General features: G+C 34.2%; 4 protein-coding genes across 4 annotated transcripts; 3 read left to right on the top strand and 1 right to left on the bottom strand.

The window, feature by feature from the left end:
- The first annotated feature begins 8,566 nt into the window (after nt 1-8,566).
- LOC132726952 (uncharacterized) lies at nt 8,567-9,798 on the top strand. Its single transcript, XM_060712366.1, has 2 exons — nt 8,567-8,849; nt 9,636-9,798. Exons 1-2 carry the CDS (start codon nt 8,682-8,684, stop codon nt 9,789-9,791), a joined length of 324 nt encoding a protein of 107 aa, XP_060568349.1. The 5' UTR covers nt 8,567-8,681; the 3' UTR covers nt 9,792-9,798.
- A 1,419-nt stretch (nt 9,799-11,217) lies between these two features.
- LOC132726950 (uncharacterized) lies at nt 11,218-14,237 on the top strand. Its single transcript, XM_060712365.1, has 5 exons — nt 11,218-11,226; nt 11,903-11,997; nt 12,474-12,579; nt 12,845-13,131; nt 13,795-14,237. The coding sequence occupies exons 2-5, from the start codon at nt 11,935-11,937 to the stop codon at nt 13,918-13,920; spliced, it is 582 nt and encodes a 193-aa protein (XP_060568348.1). The 5' UTR covers nt 11,218-11,226; nt 11,903-11,934; the 3' UTR covers nt 13,921-14,237.
- A 136-nt stretch (nt 14,238-14,373) lies between these two features.
- Nucleotides 14,374-17,500, bottom strand: LOC132726949 (secreted protein C-like). Its single transcript, XM_060712364.1, has 3 exons — nt 17,427-17,500; nt 16,730-16,918; nt 14,374-16,213 (listed from the first exon to the last, which is right to left on the bottom strand). Exons 1-3 carry the CDS (start codon nt 17,476-17,478, stop codon nt 14,862-14,864), a joined length of 1,593 nt encoding a protein of 530 aa, XP_060568347.1. The 5' UTR covers nt 17,479-17,500; the 3' UTR covers nt 14,374-14,861.
- Nucleotides 17,501-18,486: 986 nt separating this feature from the next.
- Nucleotides 18,487-20,324, top strand: LOC132726953 (uncharacterized). The gene is made up of 2 exons (XM_060712367.1): nt 18,487-18,616; nt 19,000-20,324. The coding sequence occupies exons 1-2, from the start codon at nt 18,565-18,567 to the stop codon at nt 20,049-20,051; spliced, it is 1,104 nt and encodes a 367-aa protein (XP_060568350.1). The 5' UTR covers nt 18,487-18,564; the 3' UTR covers nt 20,052-20,324.
- Nucleotides 20,325-21,194: the final 870 nt, after the last annotated feature.

Raw genomic sequence — 21,194 nt, 5'->3', positions numbered from 1 at the left:
GAAACATTTATTTTTTGATGTCGTGTTAAATCGAAAAAATATATCCAAAACGGTGATTTTATCGCTTGAAAAAAAATCACTGTTTGCGTTCGGAGCCCCATCATTAAAATTTACTCGGGCTACGACCTCGTGAAAAATTCCCGGGATCTGAAAATCCAAACAGTGTTTTTTTTTAGCATATAATCACAGTTTTTGGGGTATATTTTGTTCTTAAAAAAATGTCATACTACAAAGCGCAGTTTAAAAAAAATGTACTGTTTTTTGTTACAGGTTTTTCCCTTTTTGAAGAGGACCTTCATTTCATTTTAAAGCCCATTTCCTGGGCTCCCGCCCGGCCCGTGTTTTGGGGTGGTAAAATACTTTTTTTCCCGTGCAGTGTTTTGATACCAAGGGAAAGGGGGATCTTTTCGCCGTTTTAGCCCTACAGTCACAGCTGTGATTAAAGGAGGACTGGATTTCCCCGGAAAGGGTTTCTGTGCTCGCCTCAATGTTGGAAAAAATTCCCGAAAACCCAAAGCCCACTGGAAATAGCTGTTTAGATTAAGTGGGGGAAAAATTTATTAAACTGACTGATCAATTTCCGAAAGAAAAATGTAGTTAGTGAACTTTAGTGCTGGAAAAAACATGCATAAAATAAAAATGCGGAAATAGCTGTTTTAAATTTTTAAAGTTTGGAAAAAGCTGTTTTTAAAATTTTGCTGGAAAAAAGAAAATGTACCCGAAAGATTTAAATTTTTAGGAGAAAAAACTATTGACTGTTTTCTTTTCCCTATTTTAATATGTGGAAATTTTTTTGTTAATTTTTTTAAAAAATGTTTTTTAAATTTTTTTATAAAGCATTTTCCCAAAAAGTTTTTTCAATTTTTTAAATTTTTTTTTGCCCCCGGGGATTTGTAATTGAACCGTCCGTCCGTTGTTTGTACGGGTTAACCTAGAACGGCAAGGGTTTGGGGTTTTTTTTAAGTTCTACCTTTACCAATGGCTTCAAAGTTTACACACTTTTCTAAACAAAACAAAATCATGATCTGGGCAAGTTACATAATCTGGCTTTCCCTTTACCAAATTATTGCCCTTTTCAGGGACTTTTTGAAAAAGAAAAAAGGTTAACTAAAACGGAAGTTAAAATTTTCTTAAGGGTTTTATTTTATACTAATGGGTTTTATAATTTCAATTTCTTACTTTTCAATTTCAAAATACATGTATTCCAAAATTATATAACTGTGGGCATCCTATTTTTTCCCGTTTTTTTCCCCTTTTTTTACTTTGAAAATAGGGCCTTTTCTTTTTTAACCTATTTCGGCAAGTTGGATTTATCTTAAATTTCTCCTAATTGTTTAATTTCTTTAATGATATCTTTCATATTTAGTAGGTGGATACCTTTGATGGTCCTCAAATTTTTTGCGGAGTAAGCGGTCTCTAGGGTCAAGATCACTGGTTTAAAAAATAAATATAAACATTTTTGCACAAACAGCCTTTATTTTTAGCTCGACTATTCGATAAGAATAAGTAGAGCTATTGTAGTCACCCGAGCGTTGGCGTCTGAGTCGGCGTCAGCGTAACCACTTATGTTAAAGTTTTTGTAATACATGTTCAAATATTTTCAAAGTCCATTTACATATGGCTTTGAAACTTTGCACACTTGTTCACCATCATGACCCCAACCTGTAACAGGAGGGAGGTAACTCTATCAAGCATTTTGACAGAATTATGCCACTTTTTTCGACTTAGAATTTACGTTAAAGTTTTTTTGTAATAGTTCAAATATTTTCAAAGTCCATTGACATATGGCTTTGAAACTTTGCACACTTGTTCACCATCATGACCCCAACCTGTAAACAGGAGGAGGTAACTCTATCAAGCATTTTGACAGAATTATGCCCCTTTTTCGACTTAGAATTTACGTTAAAGTTTTTGTAATAGTTCAAATATATTTTCAAAGTCCATTGACATATGGCTTTGAAACTTTGCACACTTGTTCACATCATGACCCAACCTGTAACCCAGGAGGAGGTAACTCTATCAAGCATTTTTGACAGAATTATGCCCCTTGTTTCGACTTAGAATTTACGTTAAATTTTTGTAATTAGTTCAAATATTTTCAAAGTCCATGACATATGGCTTTTGAAACTTTGCACACTTGTTCAACATCATGACCCCAACCTGTTAACAGGAGGAGGTAAAAACTCTATCAAGCAATTTTTTGACATGAATTTATGCCCCTTTTTTTCACTGATTTAGAATTTTTTACGGTCAAAAGTTTTTTGGTAATAGTTTCAAAATATTTTCAAAAAGGTCCATTGAGACATATGGCTTTGAAAACTTTGCACACTTGTTCACCACATAAACCCCCAACCTGTAAACGAGGAGAAGGGGTAACTGTATCAAGCATTTTTTTACTATCAAGCACTAAGAATAGTCGAAGCGTTGCTGTCCTAACTGACAGCTCATTGTTTAGTTGATGTCTTAGTTTAATACAAAACATGCAAGGGAGGGTCTCCCTATCTATTGGGTGTAGTAAAGGGGTCATTTGGGGTCTAAGGTTCAATGCTACCAATGTCAAAGGTCACCAAATGTTAAAAGTAGATTTTTACAGGTGAATTAAACCTTATTTCTATAGACAGATTTTTATTTAATTGATAGAAACATAAAATTATGGAGTTAGGGTCAGTTGGTTTAGGTCCCATTAAAAAAAGATTTTTACACTTTTGCCCATACGCCTTTTTTTTTGACAGATTTGTTCAATTTGGTAGGAAGATAACTTTCATGGTATTCTTTTTTTTTGGATAGGGTAAGGGTAGTTTTGGGCAAAGGGCACCAGTCTCAAAATATATTTTTTAAATTTTGCCCATACAGCCTTTTTTTAATGACGATGTATTTCAATTTGGGAGGAAGATAAATTGCATGAAGTTTTAATTTTTTTCAACTTCACAAGTCAGAGCAAGACTTGGCAAAATGATATTTTTCACAATTACAAATGCCATGACTTTTCAAGCTATATAACTTGTGTTTACAAAATTTTTTGGGGAATTTTTTTCCATAACTGAGTAATGGGGAAAAATTTTTGAAATATTGCTACTGACAAGAATCTGAGCCGGGGGCATTTGTGTTTAACAAACACGTTCTTGTTCTAGAAATGAATTCATCATGCAGATAATGTTTAAAGGAAAGTACTTGATTGGTTTTTGCATTTATTCTTCTATTTAAATAAATTGAAACAAAACCTTTATAAAAGATTGTTGTGTGCTTTGGTGGAATATTTGTTTATGTATAAAATTTAATATTAATAATGAAATGGCATCTTGTTTTGGGAAAACAAAATCCAGTTATTTACTGCAAGCCCAATAGATTTTAAGTAAAATAAAAAAATAATGTTTTTTTAAAGAAACCCTTTAAACTTTCAAAAGGTAAAATATTGATATATGATGGTCATAAACAATTTACTAAGTCTTATAGCAATACAGGTATACAAAAAGTGGGGTGGTACAATTTTTATGTTGAAAAGAGGGCATTATAAGCAATGGTGACAGAGTTATGTCAGCTTGCCATGATGTGGGTATAACATAATGGTAACTGAACGGGTAAACTTAAAAAAAAAACTTCTCTCAGTCAACAGCTTTGTTGATTAAACCTACATTCAATCGTCTAATTTATTAAGCAAGTACAACAAAGAATTAAGACTTCTTGTTTACCCATGAACTCCATAACTACAATGTAGTGGCGACCTATTCTGTAGGGATTCTTCTCTGTCGTCTGCCATTTTCAAAAAGTTGTTGTCTGGCTACTCCTCATAAACTACTTGGTTTGCAATTTACCCCTTTTAGGAATGATTGGGTTACGTTATGATTCTATTTTGGGTCTCCTAATTTTTTTAAATTTTTACCCCACAAAACGACTTTTGGGGGGTTATGGGGGTCCCCCGTTTGGTTTCGGTTGGTCCCCCCAGCCCCGGTTCCCTTTTTCTTTTGTCCGGATTAATTGGGAAAGGATAATGGGTTGGAATTCAATATAACTTATCCAAGGGTTTCAACCCAATTAAAGGGGGGCAATGCCCCAAAAAACCATTAATTCCTTCTTAACTTTTCCCCCCGGGGGGAATTTTTATTGGGGCCATTTGTTTTTTTTACTTTCCCCGGGGTTTTTTCCTTATTTTCAAAATCCACTGGTTAATTTTTCCAAAAAAATTTCTAAAATTGGGTCAACAAAAAAAAAAGGGGGAAAATGAAATTTGAAAGGGAAAATCTTTAACTTTTACTAAATTATTCAGTTTTTTCCCTTTTTTACTTTTCCTTTTCTTTCTTTTTTTTCCAGACCAAAATTTAAAGGGGAACTGAGGGGTTTGGGAAATTTAATTTAATTAAAAAATAGTCAAGCCCAATCAGGAAATTTGCAGTTAAACAAAAACCAAAAAACCTTTCCACAATTTACTTATTTATGCCCTTTTTTTTTCTTTTCCTTGTCGGAGTTTTTCAAAATAGGGTTGGAATTTTTAAAAAACCATAAATGGCCCCAACCCCAAAATTTAAGGGGGAATTTCAATGCAAAAGGGAACCAAAAACCCCTTTTACTTTACGGGGTTTTCCCTTTGTTTTTTTATTGTCCAGATTTTAAAAATTAAAAACCCACGGGGTTGGGAATTCTAAAATTAATTCAACAATGGCCCAACTTAAAGGGGGAGTGCGTGCCCCAAAAAACCCAAACTCCAACTTGACTAATTCAGAGTTATTCCCCTTTTTTTCTTTTATTGTCCGGGGGCATAACTTCAAAACCATGATTAAAATTCATAAAAACTTTTCATAAAAGGGTCAAAAAAAGGGGGGAAGTGCAGTGCAAACCATAATTTTCTAAAAAAATTACCGATTTTTTGCCTTTTTTAAATTTTCCCTTTTGCTTTCTTTTGTCCGCCCAAAATTGGGGGACTTATTTTTTGGGAAATTCATAAACTTCTTAAAGGGTTTCAAGACAAGGAGGAATTTGAAAGCCAAGAACCAAAACCCCCATTTTTTAAATTTTATTTGCTGGGTTCTCCCCTTTTTGTTATTTCCTTTTTCAGGGGGGGAAAACTTAAAAATACCTGGTTGGAATTCAAAACAACTTCATAAAATGGTCAAGCACAATCGATAAGGGGAAGTAATGACAAGCCGCATAACTCCATCTTGGGACTAATTACGGAGTATTCCCCTTTGTTCTTTTACTTGTCCAGAGTATAACTTTCAAAATCACTGGTTTGGAATTCTATTTAATAACTTCTTACAATGGTCAAGCACATTAAGGGGAAAGTGCAGTGCACAAGAACCATAATCCCCACTTTGACTAATTACAGAGTTTATTGCCCTTTGTTACTTTTACTTGTCCGGAGGCATTAACTTTTTCAAAACCACTGATTGAAAATTTCCAATAACAAACTTCATACAATGGTCAATACACAATAAGGGGAAGTGCAGTGAAACAAGAACCTTTATAACTGTATCTAAAAGTAATTAACCGAGTTATTACCCTTTTGTTACTTTTCCATTGCTTTTCTTTTGTCCAGCCCAAAAATTGAAGACTTAGGGTTTGGGAAATTCAGTTTTAACTTCATTAAAATGGTCAAGAAAATTTAGGGGAAGTCCCAATGCACAAGAACCAAAACCCCATCTTCCCCTTTTTTTTAAAATTTTAACTCCCCTTTGGGTTACTTTTCCTTTCAGGGAGCATAATTAAAAATTTATTTGGTTTTGGAAATTTCAAAAAAAATTTTCAAAAAATAGTCAACCCACAAAAAGGGGGAAAGTGCAATGCAAAAGAACCCCAATTAACTCCATTTTGTTTAAATTTTAACAGAGGTTATTGGCCCCTTTGGTTACTTTCTCATTTGCTTTTCCCTTGTCCGGGGCCCAATAACTTTAAAACTACTGGTTTGGGAAATTCCCAATACAAACTTCATTAGCAGTTGTCAAGCACATAAAGAGGAAGTGCACTGCACACAAGAACCATAACTCCATTTGACTAAATTACAGAGTAATTGCACTTTGAATGACTTTTCCTTGTCGCGGAGCATAACTTGAAAAACTACTGGTTGGAATTCAAAAACAACTTCATACAATGATCAAAGCAAAATAAGAGGAAGTGCAGTGCACAAGAACTATAACTCTGTCCAGAGTAATTATAGAGTTTATTGCCCTTTGTTAACTTTTCCATTGCTTTTTTTTCTTGTCCAAAGCATAGCCTGAAAAATTTAAGTTGGAATTCAATACTATTTCATACAAATGGTCAAGTAATATTAAGGGGAAGAGCAGTGTAACAGAAATCATAACTCTTTCTTGACTCATGTAAAAGTTTTTTGCCCTTTGTTACTTTTTATTGTCCGGTGCATAACTTGAAAAATTAATGGTTGGAATTCAATGAAACTTTATACAATGGTCAAGGGCAGTGAGATGAAGTGCAGTGCACAAGAACCATAACTCTATTTGGACTTATTACAGTTATTGCCCTTTGTTACTTTTTGTCCTGTGCAGAACTTGAAATTTTGTAGTTGGAATTCAATTCAACTTCATACAATGGTCAAGTGCAATAACCATAACTCCATCTTCAGTGTTTAAAGAGTTATTGCCCTTTATCCTTTTCCTTGTCTTTCTGGACTTATTGCAGAGTAATTCAATAAAACTTCATCAATAGCCCAACCACATTGAAAGGAAATGCAACATACAAGAACCACAACTATCTTTAATTGCCCACAACCATAACTCTATTTCAATTCTTTTAGAAGGTATTCTGTAACTACTAACATCCTCATTTCAGAAGCAGTTTTGTGGGGGTATTAATCACATTTAGTGATAGTTCTAGTTAATTTTTGTCAAAGTTATGTCCCTTTAATGATTTTAGTTTCTTAAATTTGCCCGGACGTCTCCTCTTATACCACTAATGCAATAACAATGAAAGTTTACAGAAGTGACCAGTAGCTCAAATGCTTGCGCATATCACTTGGGTTTTCTGGTTGAATGATTTTTGTCCGAGTTAGTTGACCCTTGAATTAAAAAGTCGCAATTAGCCCCTGTTAATAATTTTTGTGTCTCCTGGTACACAGAAGCAGCAGCATGCAATTGGCTATAAGGAGGCGACACATGTGATCACTGAACGCTCTTGTTTACATGTATAAAGTATATTACTTCACTTGAAACCTAGCACATGTGAATACTGAGATCCGTAACTGGCCAAAATACAAACACAGAAAATTTAAAATTACACTGAAGATTTTGCATGCACACAACATGTCCACTGAATGTTTTCCTATATGAAGAATAGATGTTCTTTGACATTGGCACGGATTTAAACTTGAGTTACTTTCCTTAACGAAAAATTTCCATGAGGAACACTGAAAAACTGCATGCATAATGGTCTACAACAACTTGATTTGCTGTAAGTTAAAATGGGTGAATTTTTTGTATCAGAAATAATGTTAGAATTGTATTAATTAATAAATAGTTTGAGATTTGTTTCAGATTTTATCCTATATGTTACAAAATATGCACGAGCGTACCATAATGTTCATTTATAGTTAAGTAGGGCATATCTACTAGAACGTGTACATTTGTATTTCATTTTGGGCCATCACTGTATGACTTAAACACCATATTGACCTTAAAATTTAAAGGTGATATTTTTCAAAATTAAGAAATTTTATTTATGAACGGATTTGGGATTCATGCACTTATGTATAGATCTATGTGGTTATATATTTACCAACATATCTTGTCTTGACCCATTTCAATTTTAAGGAAAAATCTTAAATAAAGTTGTTATTTTGATTACGTTTAAAATTGATATTTCTTGATCTTATTATAATACACCTCCTAAATGTTTAAATCTAATGGGTGATAGGTGATGTAAAATCTATTATCATTATTTGGGTCACGCACTCAATTGTTTATCATTTTGTTTCGCAATTTTTTTTTTCTCTTCATTTCCTTTATCTATGTACTGATGGACGAAATTATTAGATAAACTTTGACCATTTATTTTAATCTAGTTTCTTTATCGTTAAAAATGTAGGATGATGTTTTTCTAAGCTAAGACAAAAAAAAAAAAGTAAAATTTGAATAGTACTATATACCCTTAAAAGTTGTTTGGATATGCGCGCGCCAATTTTATGTACTGCCATTATATTTAATCGTGGCTGATCCTTTTACAGTTGGTAAATTGTATATAAATGATGGTTATTATCTCATATTTGAATGCCAAGTCCAAAGTATTTCAGCATACGTTCATGTCATTGACTGCTAATGTAGGACAATTGACTGATATACTTCTAATTTAGAACTGTCCATTATTTTAAGGGGCAGTGTTTCGAAGTTTGATGGAAATGGCCGGAAATTGGCGATTATCGCATGTTACGACTGCTAGCATTGAAGTTAGACAGAAAACTGTCATTCCTGTGTCATTTTACATAATAAGTGATAACAACTGTTATGTTACATAGATATGTGAAGTAGAAATTAACATAAGTTAGGTACAAAATATGTATGTGTTAATTTCCTTCGTATGAATTGATCGTTATATGAATATTATCGAATGTCTCTCGTTAGCTGTGGTTCTAGATACATCGATTTTTTTTTACTGGACGGAGAAACAAATATTTTCATTTCATTTTATTTGGCCTTTGAAATTTTGCATATTGAACTTGTGATATACAATCTGTTGAAATAATGGCCAACGTAAGCAAAGGAAATAATGAAGCAGACGACAAACATTTTCCGGGATATACCGAAGACGCATTTCCGGAATTGTTCGATTCCAGGGCAATGCCTACGCAACCAAAGGAGCTAAAACCTGGACAATTACCAGAAGATCAAATAAGGGAGTATTTTGAAAATGTAAGTACAATGTTCTACACTATCACTAAAACAAAACGTACAGGTTTACTTAAGTAAGATCTGTTATACTGTGGTACAATAAAAACTGATTCTTTCTTTTTTCATCAACATGCCGACTTTAGCACTGGCATTTATGTCTTAATGTTGTCTCTTAATTTTTACCGTGAACGTTATTCATATCCGTAACGTACACGATACATTCTGTGGTGCTTGTAATACAAATTTATTCAACGTCACAAATATGGCAATCTAGATTGCAATTGAATGTAAAAGAAAAAAATATAAAAAAATAAATGAAATCTTTACTAAAGAATTAATACAGCAGTGTGATTCAGCATATTTAAAATTGTAATTAAAGTTTGTTGACTATTTTGTAGATACGTTTCATTAGTAATCACGGTGTCTACCTCTCGGCCTAGGGATCACAAGTCCGAGTCTTGTTAGGTTTCCTCACATTAAACCAGTACCAAGTAATACAAGAAGCTGGTCCGAGGCCGCTATTGTTATTTTATCTAAATTGATACATGCATATATATATTTAACAAACTTTATGTCTGAAGTACGAGTATTTTTAATCGAACAGAGGTATAAAGGGAGACAACTTCATCAAAACACAATAATAGTTTGACTTGCAGTTATATACCTTACTAATGTAAAGCTCAAGTGTTGCCATGGCTTTTAAGTAGTTTTAATCAGTGTTGGTTTATGTGCATGTTCATTGGTACGTTTTTTCTCTCAAAAATAGGACCCTGTTTGTAATTATAAAATTAATAATTTAATTTAAAGGGCTACATTGTGATAGAAGATTTCTTCAAAGATTCGGAGTTACAACCTATGAGAGAATGTATTAACCAAATTGTGGACGATCTCGCTCAGAAATTGTATAAAGCAGGGAAAATCAAAAGTATGGTTTATTTCTTATTCAAATACAAAATTGTCTAAGATGAATAAGTTTTTATATGAATTATGTCGTGTCGTCTTGTCTGTGTTTTCCTTTAAACTCTTAAGATATGACCGAAAAATATTGTCTTAAAGTTTCAAAATGAAACATATAAATGTATTTGTTAAGATAATATAGGAATTACTGTCGTTCCTCTGTTTAACTTTTTATTTTAAGAGCAAACGAGTGGTCAAATGGTATATAATTCTTTCAGAGTAAAACTATATCGGGTTTGTGAGCATAGACATGGTAACTGATATAACTTCTTGAATGTGGTACACAGTTAAAGTAACTATGCGTACTTTCTTTTGGAGTGATCGCTCTTACTGGGTTCTGATGGTGACTTCAAATAAACGCAAATAAAAGAATAATACTACAATTTGAATAAAGGGTCATTCCCTTTTGACTCATTTAAAATGCCGTTCTACACATGTATTATGTTTCCTATCAATAAATGCATATGGTATTTATTTGAACCATGACTGTGCTTAAACCATGCGCTACATGTTTATAAGAGATGTGTTCGGTCTGCTTCTTCAGGACCTGTTATGAGGAGTAGGTTTTACAGAAAGACTGACAAAAATAGAAAGCGAGTTCAAAGGCCATCGAACACATTATCTGTTCAAAAATCGGGCAGTGCCCCAGGTATATTAAGATTTATTATATAATTTTTTCATAAATAATTTATAGAAAAACGGCTAAGTAGTCTTATATAAATTATGTTTTTTATCGATATGGTGCTATGACCTTTTTGTATCAACACTTAACATGCTAAATATATAGAGCCGCGTCACGACAAAAACCAACATAATGGGTTTTTGCGACCAGCATGGATCCAGACCAGCCTGCGCATTCGGCGCAGTCTGATCAGGATCCATGCTGTTTTGCTTACCAAAAACTCTATTACAAGTGGAGAAACTGATAGGCGAACAGCATGGTTTCCTGATCAGACTGCGCGGATGCGCAGACTGGTCTGGATCCATTGCTGGTCGCAAAAACCATTAAATGTTGGTTTTATTCATATTAAAATGGGCCACTTGTCCGTCTTTTAATCCCGGAAACAAGGACAATTCATCAATTTTTCGAGAAATACTTCAAAATAAGTTACTGACTGAAAAAGGGCAACAGTTTCGTATACTATGATCAGACGAGGACGAATGGTTGCCGACTTGTTCCGTCGTTCGTTGCACAGATCGCCTGCGTAGATTCAGTTTTTAAAGGCCCTGGGGGTAAAGGGTAAAAAGTAAATCCATTGCTAAATTTTTTATATTTTAGGCAACTGAAAGATTTGTGGGTTCAAATGACAGGCTTATTAATCTTGTTAGAGCCAAACTGATAAGGCCCTGATATTTGGGGGAAATCCTGCGTGGAAATTTAAGAACTTTAAAGTCCCCAAAAAATTAGCGCCCGCTTACAAACTGTTTCCGTGGCATCAAGGTTTGTTATCAGATCTTGTGAATCAACAGTCCGCATATTTTATTTTCTAACTCCATAAAAAGAGAGAAATACGAGTCGGTTTGATTGAGTCTGTTCATGTCAGGACTGGAAAGTGCAAGCTACAGTCAACGCCCCAAGCACCGGCAAAAGTAACATTACATGTATCAAATAAAATCCGATAAATAGGAAGCGGGGAGGGGGGGGGCATTTAAGATTATTTAAAGACCAGAGACATAGTTATGTACATCTCTGTAAAGACTTGGTAGTAATGGTTAAAAAGTGATTAAACGCTTTCAAAACTTCATTTCATATAAAAATTATATTCTTTTTAGATTTGTCATTGATTTAGCCACCAAATACATTTGTATGCATATTGTTGTACATTCTCGAAATTCATGTTCGTTCATGAATGTAAGACTTGTACTGAGTAGTGAAGGAAAATATAAAGCTTTCCTTATAATTGTTACAATACCCAAACAATACCGAAACAATTATGGTAAAATAATTGTTTAAATTATACGGTCATGCTGTGTCAAGAAAATTGTCAACTTTTAACGTAAGTAAAAATCCTTTAAGTACGCTTTAAAACATTGTCCCTTTGTAGAAATAATTAATTATTCACCCAATCTTAATGTTCGTTGTATAAGAGCGTAATGTGTGATGTATCTTTTTATAGATGTATCGTACCTCGACAACGACACCTACAAGATGTTTATACCAACAGCCTGGATCCCATTTGTGGACGCCAATGAGGAAAACGGTTGTTTAGAGGTATATGATGAACACAATTCCGCCTTAACGTGTAAAATGGGAACCAGTTTAAGTAGCTTATTTACGTACATTTATATTTTACATTAGAGATGGCATAAAATTTAATAATGATACTTCAATTTCGTTTATTTTAGAATAATTATATTGTTTTAATATCTTTTCTGGTGCCTCCGAAAGTCACTGACTTTGAATTACTCTTCTTTAACCATTGTGGATTCGAGTCCCAATGGAAACTTTTGATTCTTTCGATCCTAGTCTTAGGCAATCCAGCCAGCTTACGATATGATGTTGGTTCTATCTAGATGCCCGCTCGTGTATGAAATTATGTGCATAGCAGCGCCTGAAACTTTGTCCTGCCAGTAAACCCGAAAAGTCGCTATATAATACTTCTTTCTATGAAAAAAAATGTCCGAAATATCCGAATATTGAGTTATTTAAATTGTACTTCCCTACATTGTTCAATACACTTTCTTTAGATAGCGGATAAAGGACATCGAAGTGGACGAATAGCAACGCACCAGTGTTGTTGGGGTGATACCTATTACACGATCTTGGAAGAGGACGAAATGAAGAAAACGTTAGGTAAACTTTTACAAAATCATGCTAAGAGTTAAAATGCAGCAAACAAGGGACAATTCGTTGATTAAAAGTCTATGCATATCAAATATATGTGGTACTACCAGTATGAAGATTTTCGTGATTTAAAAATGTAGTTCTGATGTCCTTCATTAAACTACTGTATTAAGTGCATAAGCTAGAAGTATTAATTTTTAATAGATGTCCAGACAAAGTCAACGGATCGCTTGATAGATCGCAAATGATAATAAAGGGTTCTCATTGATTTAAGGGATTGACTTAGAGCGTGATAGCCGTATATTGCCGGTCAAATGTGGTGGACTCATTCTTTTCAACAATATGATTCCCCACCGGAGTTTACCGAATGTTTCCGAAGGAATCCGATGGAGTGTGGATTTCAGATGGCAGCGAGCAAGTGACCCCGGCGGATTATGGGGCATGAAAGATGGAGTCGTTATGAGAAATTCTAAAGATCCAAATTTTAAGTTAGACTGGACGTCTTTTGATGCAGTCAACAGACACATCGTACAGACCGAGTATATAAAAGGCGGGAAAGCGGTAAGCTCATTATTACATTGTCGTTTACCCACGTTATATATATTCCGTGTTTGATTCGAAGAAATAATCGAGCTATTATGATCGTTGCGACGTCGTTGTCGTCTTGCAGAAGCTTTAATACAGCCAACTAGTATGTACGGAATATATACCGCCTGTACCCGACAACGATATTATTAGCAGCAACGATATAATTTGAATAATAAAACAAAAGTATAATAGTAGAGATTCTGAGATTGAAATCGCATGAGCTAACGGTGAACATATCCAAGTTCAAAGCACGTAATTCCTTTCCGCAAATAATCATACTTCGAAAATACTCTATCACCTTCCATATAGCCAACGGAACATACAAACAATTTAACAAATGAAAAAAGAAATAGTAATAAATAATGAACTTAATAACGGGGATATTAAGTAAAATACTGTTTTTAAATTAGCATGTCCAAATACTAGTAGTATGCGAGGCTAAAAAGAACTTACTGTATGAAGCACAAACTGCTGTAAGACTTTTTGATTGATCGCAATATCAAAGATTTCATTGGCTGCTGATGGATTTTATGTAGCAAAGCTTTATTTCTTGAATACCTTTACACGAATATGAATGTCTATAAAGATAATACAACTATTTCGTGTCGTCACGTGCTTTTTGTGATTTCATTTTAGGACCTGGAAGAGGAGGAGTTTGATACAACTATCCAAGGCCCTTGGATGAAGAAATGGGAGATAGTGCACATGAACAAACACGTTGACAGATTCATGGAACAAGAAAAGGCGAAGGGCAAATCGTAAAAACTGATGACGTATCCAATAATATAAATATGATAACAACATTAAAACTTTGAGAAAGAATGCTTGATTTGAATGATAATAAATAAAGCTACTTTGGTTATTTGTAATACAAATAAATATATATATTTTGGTATTTATTTACGTGTTGTACGTGTGTACCTACAAATTGAGGGACTAATGATTATAAATCTTCAAATTTGTCGGTGACGCATGCACGAAGGCGTCATTAAACCTGCTAGAAATTGTGATCAGATATGTTTCTAGAAATAAGATATGTTTTTGGCAATTAGATATGATCTTTTTTAACAATTAGATATGTTTTTAGCAATCAAAAATATTTCTAAATATATTTCTACATATTAACAATTATTTATCATAAATTATGTTTGGAGCATTTAGAAATGTTTCTAGCAAAAAGATATGTTTCTAGAATTAGATATGTTTCTTAAATTTAGATAGTCTTAGAGAATTATAAATAATTCTGTTTTATGAATGGGGCATGTGCGTTAGTTTCATGTTTCTGTGTTCTTATTTAAAATATAATAGACTTTTCCAAACTCGTCTACAGATCGTTAAAAAATAAAAAGAACAGAAAAAACCTGAAGAATTGTGATTTGTCATCTTTTAATTTTCATATTTTTTAGGGAAGTACTACTTTAGTAAACGATCAAGAGTCCTAAACACAGTACATAATTAAAGAAGAGATTTTATCAACTTACTCACTAGTACATGATTTCTCATACATTATAATGAAACTCATATATTATAATTCATTATTATCCTCATACAATATTACTGGACATTTACGAAGCGACCTATTTATTTATTCAATAAAAGAGTTAAATCTAATTTCGTCTTTAAAATTATGAAGTCCAAACGTTGAATCACCCAATTTTTCAGACACTGGTATTGACTATAAAATCTAACATTAAATATCGTTTCTATCGTCTGCCCATCATCTGCGGATTAAAGAAATTTGTGTTTATCAGCTGCTTATTGATTGCATTAGGATCGAAGTTACCCATATTCCCAGCTCCAGACCCTCCCATACCACTTCCCATCATTGCCATCGGGTTTGTCATCTGACTTGGTGGGTTGTTACTTCCGGATCCGCTACCTGAACCACTACTGCTTCCGCCGCTACTGCTACCACTTCCACCGGTGCTGGAACCACTTGAGGGTGACATACTTTGTCCAGAGCTAGACGGTGACATGCTTTGGCTTGAGCCACCACTTCCCCCACTGCTTGAACTTCCGCTGCTAGTACCACTGCCACTAGAGCTTCCACCTGACGTGCTTCCCATCGGAGGACTACCACCATTACTTGTGCCACTCTGAAACTGGGACGGATTGGTCATTGAGTTTGACGACATCATTTGTTGGTTAATGGCGTTTGGATCAAAACTTCCACTCGATCCAGATCCAGACCCGGAGGAGCTCCCACTGCTACTTCCGCTTCCCGAAGGTGACATACTTTGTCCGCTTCCTGAAGGTGACATACTTTGGCCGCTTCCCGAAGGTGACATACTTTGGCCGCTTCCCGAAGGAGATATACTTTGACCACTTCCTGAAGGTGACATACTTTGGCCCGAGCCTGATGGCGACATGCTTTGGCTTGCACCGCCACTGCTGCTTCCTCCAGTGCCCCCGCTGGACCCTCCACTACTGCTAGCACCAGATCCACTGCTTCCTGAAGTCATACCTTGTTGCGAGGCCCCTGCACTTGAACCCATGTTACTTAAAAACTTGGCAGGGTTACCCATGTTATTACTCAAAGAATTTATCGAATTGGGATCAAAACTTCCGCCTGATCCACCACTTCCACCGGAGGAACTCCCGGAGGAGCTTCCCGAAGAGCTTCCGCTACTTCCACCACTACTTCCACCACTGCTCATTCCCGACAATGAAGGCACCATACTTTGTGATCCGGTAGAACTACTTCCAGTTCCACTTGAAGATCCACCGGAAGAACTTCCCATCCCAAAGGGATTTGACATTCCACCTGATGAGCCACCTGTAGAACCACCGGAAGAACTTCCCATTGAAAATGACGGCATGTTGTTTCCTGATGATCCACTACTGCTACTGCCACTGCTTCCGCTGTTTGTCATCCCTGTCATTGATGGCATCATACTTTGTGACCCGCTGGAACTACTTCCGCTCGAAGAACTTCCACTTCCGGTTCCGGCTGCCGACATACTCTGAGAAGGAGAGTTTCCTCCAGGGGGCGGACTTTGTGTAATTTGTTGATTTACTTTATTAGGATCAAAACTTGATTGGGATCCGCTAGAGCCTGGAAAGGTGAAAAGGTAGGGAAGTGTCTTCATAAAAAAGTCATTTATTAATAACTTGTTCAGTTATTTGAAAGAAAACTTTTAACATAGAAATACACGTGCAAAATATTAACGCTACGTGGATATGCAATGTCCGATAAAATGCTAGTGAAATTCTATTCCTAATTTTAAAAGACCCGTGTAATGAAAATTGCATAATATTGTGGGTATATAAAGAGTGGCCATTTTCAAAAGGAAACCTCCACATTTTAATATGATTTAATTTAATAACGGTATTATTAGGTTGTGTTGTGGTCATTAATTTTTACCAAATTATAAATCAGCTTTCCTGTAATTTCGAATATTGTGTATGTTTTCTATCGATATCGTGTTTAAAATAATAAGGTCTTTCACTAACGATTGAACCAGAACTTTAACCAGAACTTACAGCGGTGGTCATAAAAACAGTCTATGAATATATCAGAATAAAACATGTCCGTAAGTTGCTGTTACTTAGATACGCTTCCTAAACTTACCAGAACCACCTGCTCCTGTCTGTGAAACGGTGTTCACTGAACTGGGATCAAAATTAGCTGCGGTACCGGAAGAAGAACTACTTCCGGGTGGTGACTGTGAACCGCCGCCATTTTTCATGTAGTTCTGGGCGGTCTGTGATTGTTGCTGATATAATGCATTTGGGTCAAATTGCCGCCGTACAACAAATCCTACGCAAACAATATAGTAAAGGCAATGAATAAGGTTAGGAAAATAATCTTTTTGTTATTATATTTTATAATATTATATTTGTTTAAGTTTTGCTCATAGTTTGCGACTTTGATTATTTCTTTGATAAATGGTTTTCCATACAAACAGACCTAACTTGACTCTGTCTGTGAATCTAAAGTATAGCTGCATTATTAACATATTAAAGTTAAATATCAACATTATCCAAATCATACATGTATTGTTGAAAAGATCGATATATGAAATAATTACAAATGATATATTATATGTAAACATCGACTAACAAAGCAATCGTTACACAATATAATAATAGAAAAAAATAACAGTTGCACTAGAATAACACAAAACTTATACATTCTTATGCAAAGCTGAAATAACTCTTTGACAAGCAAATAAAAAGAAAAAAAAAGAAAACAGCATAAAGATTGCAGAAAGAATTAAATAAAAAACTATAATTTATAAGTAAAATTCGTAAATTAGAATAATTACCGTTGGATACACACAGAAAACCGAAAATTACGAAATAATTGGCTACCAACATATTAACGTTGTCGCTGTTTGAGAAGTACTAATTGGTGGTCAGTAGAAAGAATGCCAATGTCAAAGATTAGAAGACCTTAAGGTGACCTTAATACACATTTTTCAATGACACAAGTGGGCAGCTGTACTATGATAAGAAAATTAAGATATTGATAATGATTTCATTAACAATGGTCAAACGATAATTACATATATCTACCATCTGCTCATCATGAGGTTTCTATTTCGTAAACTAAACAAAGGCGTTCTATTGCTTTTCGTAATTTTTTTTTTAAATATTTTTATGAAGAATACATCCTCGACAATGGACTTTTGACCAACGAACCTTATGCGCAGTTACTTTAAGTAAACTCATGTCTGTGACGGTGTACATTTCTTAAAGAAGGCAAATTCACCACTAATAGACATTACCTTTCTTATATGGTGGGTCATTGTGAATATTCTTTCGATTTTACTGCTATCGGAACTCTTCAACCTTTATTCATTTTGTAGATGTAGACAATTGTGCGTCTGGATTCGACTTCTGGCTTCACTTATTTTTTAACACTCATATAATTTTTCTTTCATATACAATGTATATCAAAAACAATTACAGTATATACATGCCTCCTGGTCAACCATTTTATAATTGCAAAGTTGTGTTAGGGCATTAAATGCCAGGAAATATTTTTTTGGCATCTTGTTGTTTGCGTTGACTACTATATGAATATATTACATTGTGACATATACGTGTTTGAAAAGCAATTTATTTAAAAAGTCATAGGATTGGACTGGCTAATGGCAAATAGATAAAAGATAAAGGAATAATAGTTTCTGACCTTAATAGTATGCGGGTATCGGATGGAAGCGTAGCGACTATGTCTTATTCTATGTTTTTACTGGTCATGATCGACACAATCGAAAACAATTTGATTGCTTATTCACGCACCTGTCGAATGCCCGGATATGATATCACGCGTTATCTATGCAGTGTATATTTGACGTCAGTGGTCAGTGTTGTATCAGTAAAGTGTTGAAAATTACGTGCTGTAGAAATTTCATTTAGAAGTTTGTTCTAAAGCTATTTTACAAATTGTACATATAAAACATGCACTCTGTGTCTAGGATGCGCTTTATGTATCTTCTTTTGGTACCATGTCGTGAGTTTTATACTTTACTTCATGTTTTTTTTGAAATTTCATTTACTTTATGTTTATTGACATTTCAATTACTTTATGTTATTACAATTTAAATTTTGTTGTTGTTTTGCTTACCAAATTTACTTTGAGTTAGAATACAGGATGGTTAATTATCATGGTTTTCTGTATATTGTCAATTTGGTCAATTACTTATATTTCGTCATCAGACTTGCATTGTGTTTTTTCTAATGTTGAAACATACGAGTGCACTGTAAATCAACATTGTTCTGTTGTTGTTTCTATTTTTGATGTTTTCTCTTTTAAGATTAAGCGAAACTTATTCATTATATTGTTTAAGATGAAATTTAGTATCATTTAATTTACTATTACAGTATTATTTCCAGTTTGTGGTGCTTTGGAATACAACGAGAAGCAAAATGGATTCAACCAGAATGTGAATTCAAGATTTCAGAGTTTCAGTGAAAATTTCAATCGACCAGAACAATATGCCGTTCCTCAAGAGCATAGCCAACTTGCAACATATATAAAGGTTCCCGAAACAATCCCGGGTCCTGCTTCACAACCCCAGAGTAATTACTACAAGCCAAACAGTGTGAGGCCATTAGAACCTATTTCCGGCCAAAATACAGAACATGTTCCGTATTTAGCTAGGCAGCCATTCAACCAAGCAGAACAAATGGTCGATCATCATTATCTCACACGACCGATGTCCGTAATTTCAACGCCGCACGGTCCGCACTACTTACCACACAGACTCGGCCTCTTGCCTGGAACTACATTTTTTGGGCATGGTCAGGACTATTACTATCACCATTCCAATCCAGCTTTGAATTACGAGAAACCAAGAATCACAGTGTTTGCTGAGAATATTTACATTAACAATGGAAATACCGAGAAGTATGATAACAAAATAGTTCCTAACGTAGGAATACAAAATGGAGCCAAACCGGATACTCTTGATGCAAAGATGTCATTTTTAAAGCGTATAATAGCGACTATTGAAGCAGAGAAGTCTACGTTGGATAATAAGTTGCACATAGTTGATCTTCCCTCTCTTGGGTCAGTTAAGCCGAATTATATGCCACAGCAGTCGAAACCTTTAAATGTATTTGGAACGCCTCTCCACCTTCTACACTTTATAAAACCCCAAAACAGTAAAATCCCTGACGAATCTTATCATCATTCCTCAGAAAAAGACACAGAAAACCAGTCTGGACAATTCCACCCTCTGCTCAACCCATCCGAACATTTACAGCAAACGACAAACAGCGGCAAGCCGACAAATGGAAAAACAAACGGCGATGGGAAAGAGGAACATACAGGGGAAAAAACTATAGTTGAAATATCAACTGACATGAAGGGAGTGACCAGTAAACATGACCAGGGTGAGGCGTTCATAACCGTGGAGGCATTAAATAATGAAACAGAAGACTGATTTGTTGCAGAGACACATGTTTTATGCGAATTAAATACAGTAAATTGTTCATATTAAAAGTGTATTTCGTTTTATTGCCTAATTAAATACAGTTCCATACGATTATTGCAACTTCAGTCTGATCCACGTGACACTATTTTTAGTGTCAATGACTGCAAACTTCGTTATTTTAATAAAAGTTTCACGCTGTATGTAATGCTTTTACATGCTTTATACCGAATTTGTCATTTTATCACAATATCAGTAATCCGTTACAAACAGAAAAAGTGATTATTTGATACTTTTTTACGACACTAAACACTTATGTAATCTTTTATTATGAAAGCCTGAATTTGGAGGTATATTCTGCTTTAATTTAAAAGTGGATTGGTCTACAATGGGCACATTTTTAATATATTGATAAAATAATAGAAATGTAATATTTGGATTTATATATAAAATATGTCTGAATAAAAAATGTTGATATATTGCACAGTGGTTTAGTATGGACATTTATATGATAATAATAATATTTTGGTCCAGAACAATTCAATTCAATTCAATCTTTATTTAGCAATCGGCATAAATATGCCTTTGGTCATTTACAAGTAAATAATTATAGAATATGGCCAAGACAAAATAACATATAAATGTACAATAATAATTCAAATGCATATGATTAATCAAACACATAACATATAAACATTACAATACAATGAAAATAAATTTACAATTAAGCACTGTTTGTCTGTAAAAATTCATTTAGCTCAATAGCCAATGTTCTTACTTTAAACGCCTCTTTAATATAAGTTGCTTATTTTACTTGAATAGTTTTATTATTATTATTCATTAATGCAACAAATTTATTAAGCGAAGGCCAAGATGTATAATATTTTGGAAGTAAATCTTTTCTGATATTATTATATTTTGGACAAATCAATAAAAAATGATATTCAGATTCAATCTGTTTCTGATTACAAAATAAACACAATCTTTCATTTCTCTCTATATTATTAAATCTACCAGTTTCAATTGCAAGATTATGCGAAGACAAACGGAATCTAGTTAACTGGATTCTAGAAATATCGTTGACAATATTATTAAGATAAGGTTCAAATTCTAACACATTTTTAAATTTTGCATAATATTCTAATTTGCGCGAGG

The sequence above is a fragment of the Ruditapes philippinarum genome, unplaced genomic scaffold (assembly GCF_026571515.1).
Source record: "Ruditapes philippinarum isolate M1 unplaced genomic scaffold, ASM2657151v2 ctg9243_1_1_1_1, whole genome shotgun sequence".
Lineage (NCBI taxonomy): Eukaryota > Metazoa > Mollusca > Bivalvia > Venerida > Veneridae > Ruditapes > Ruditapes philippinarum.
The sequence above is the reverse complement of the archived record's forward strand: the minus strand, read 5'-3'. Positions and strand labels throughout refer to the sequence as shown.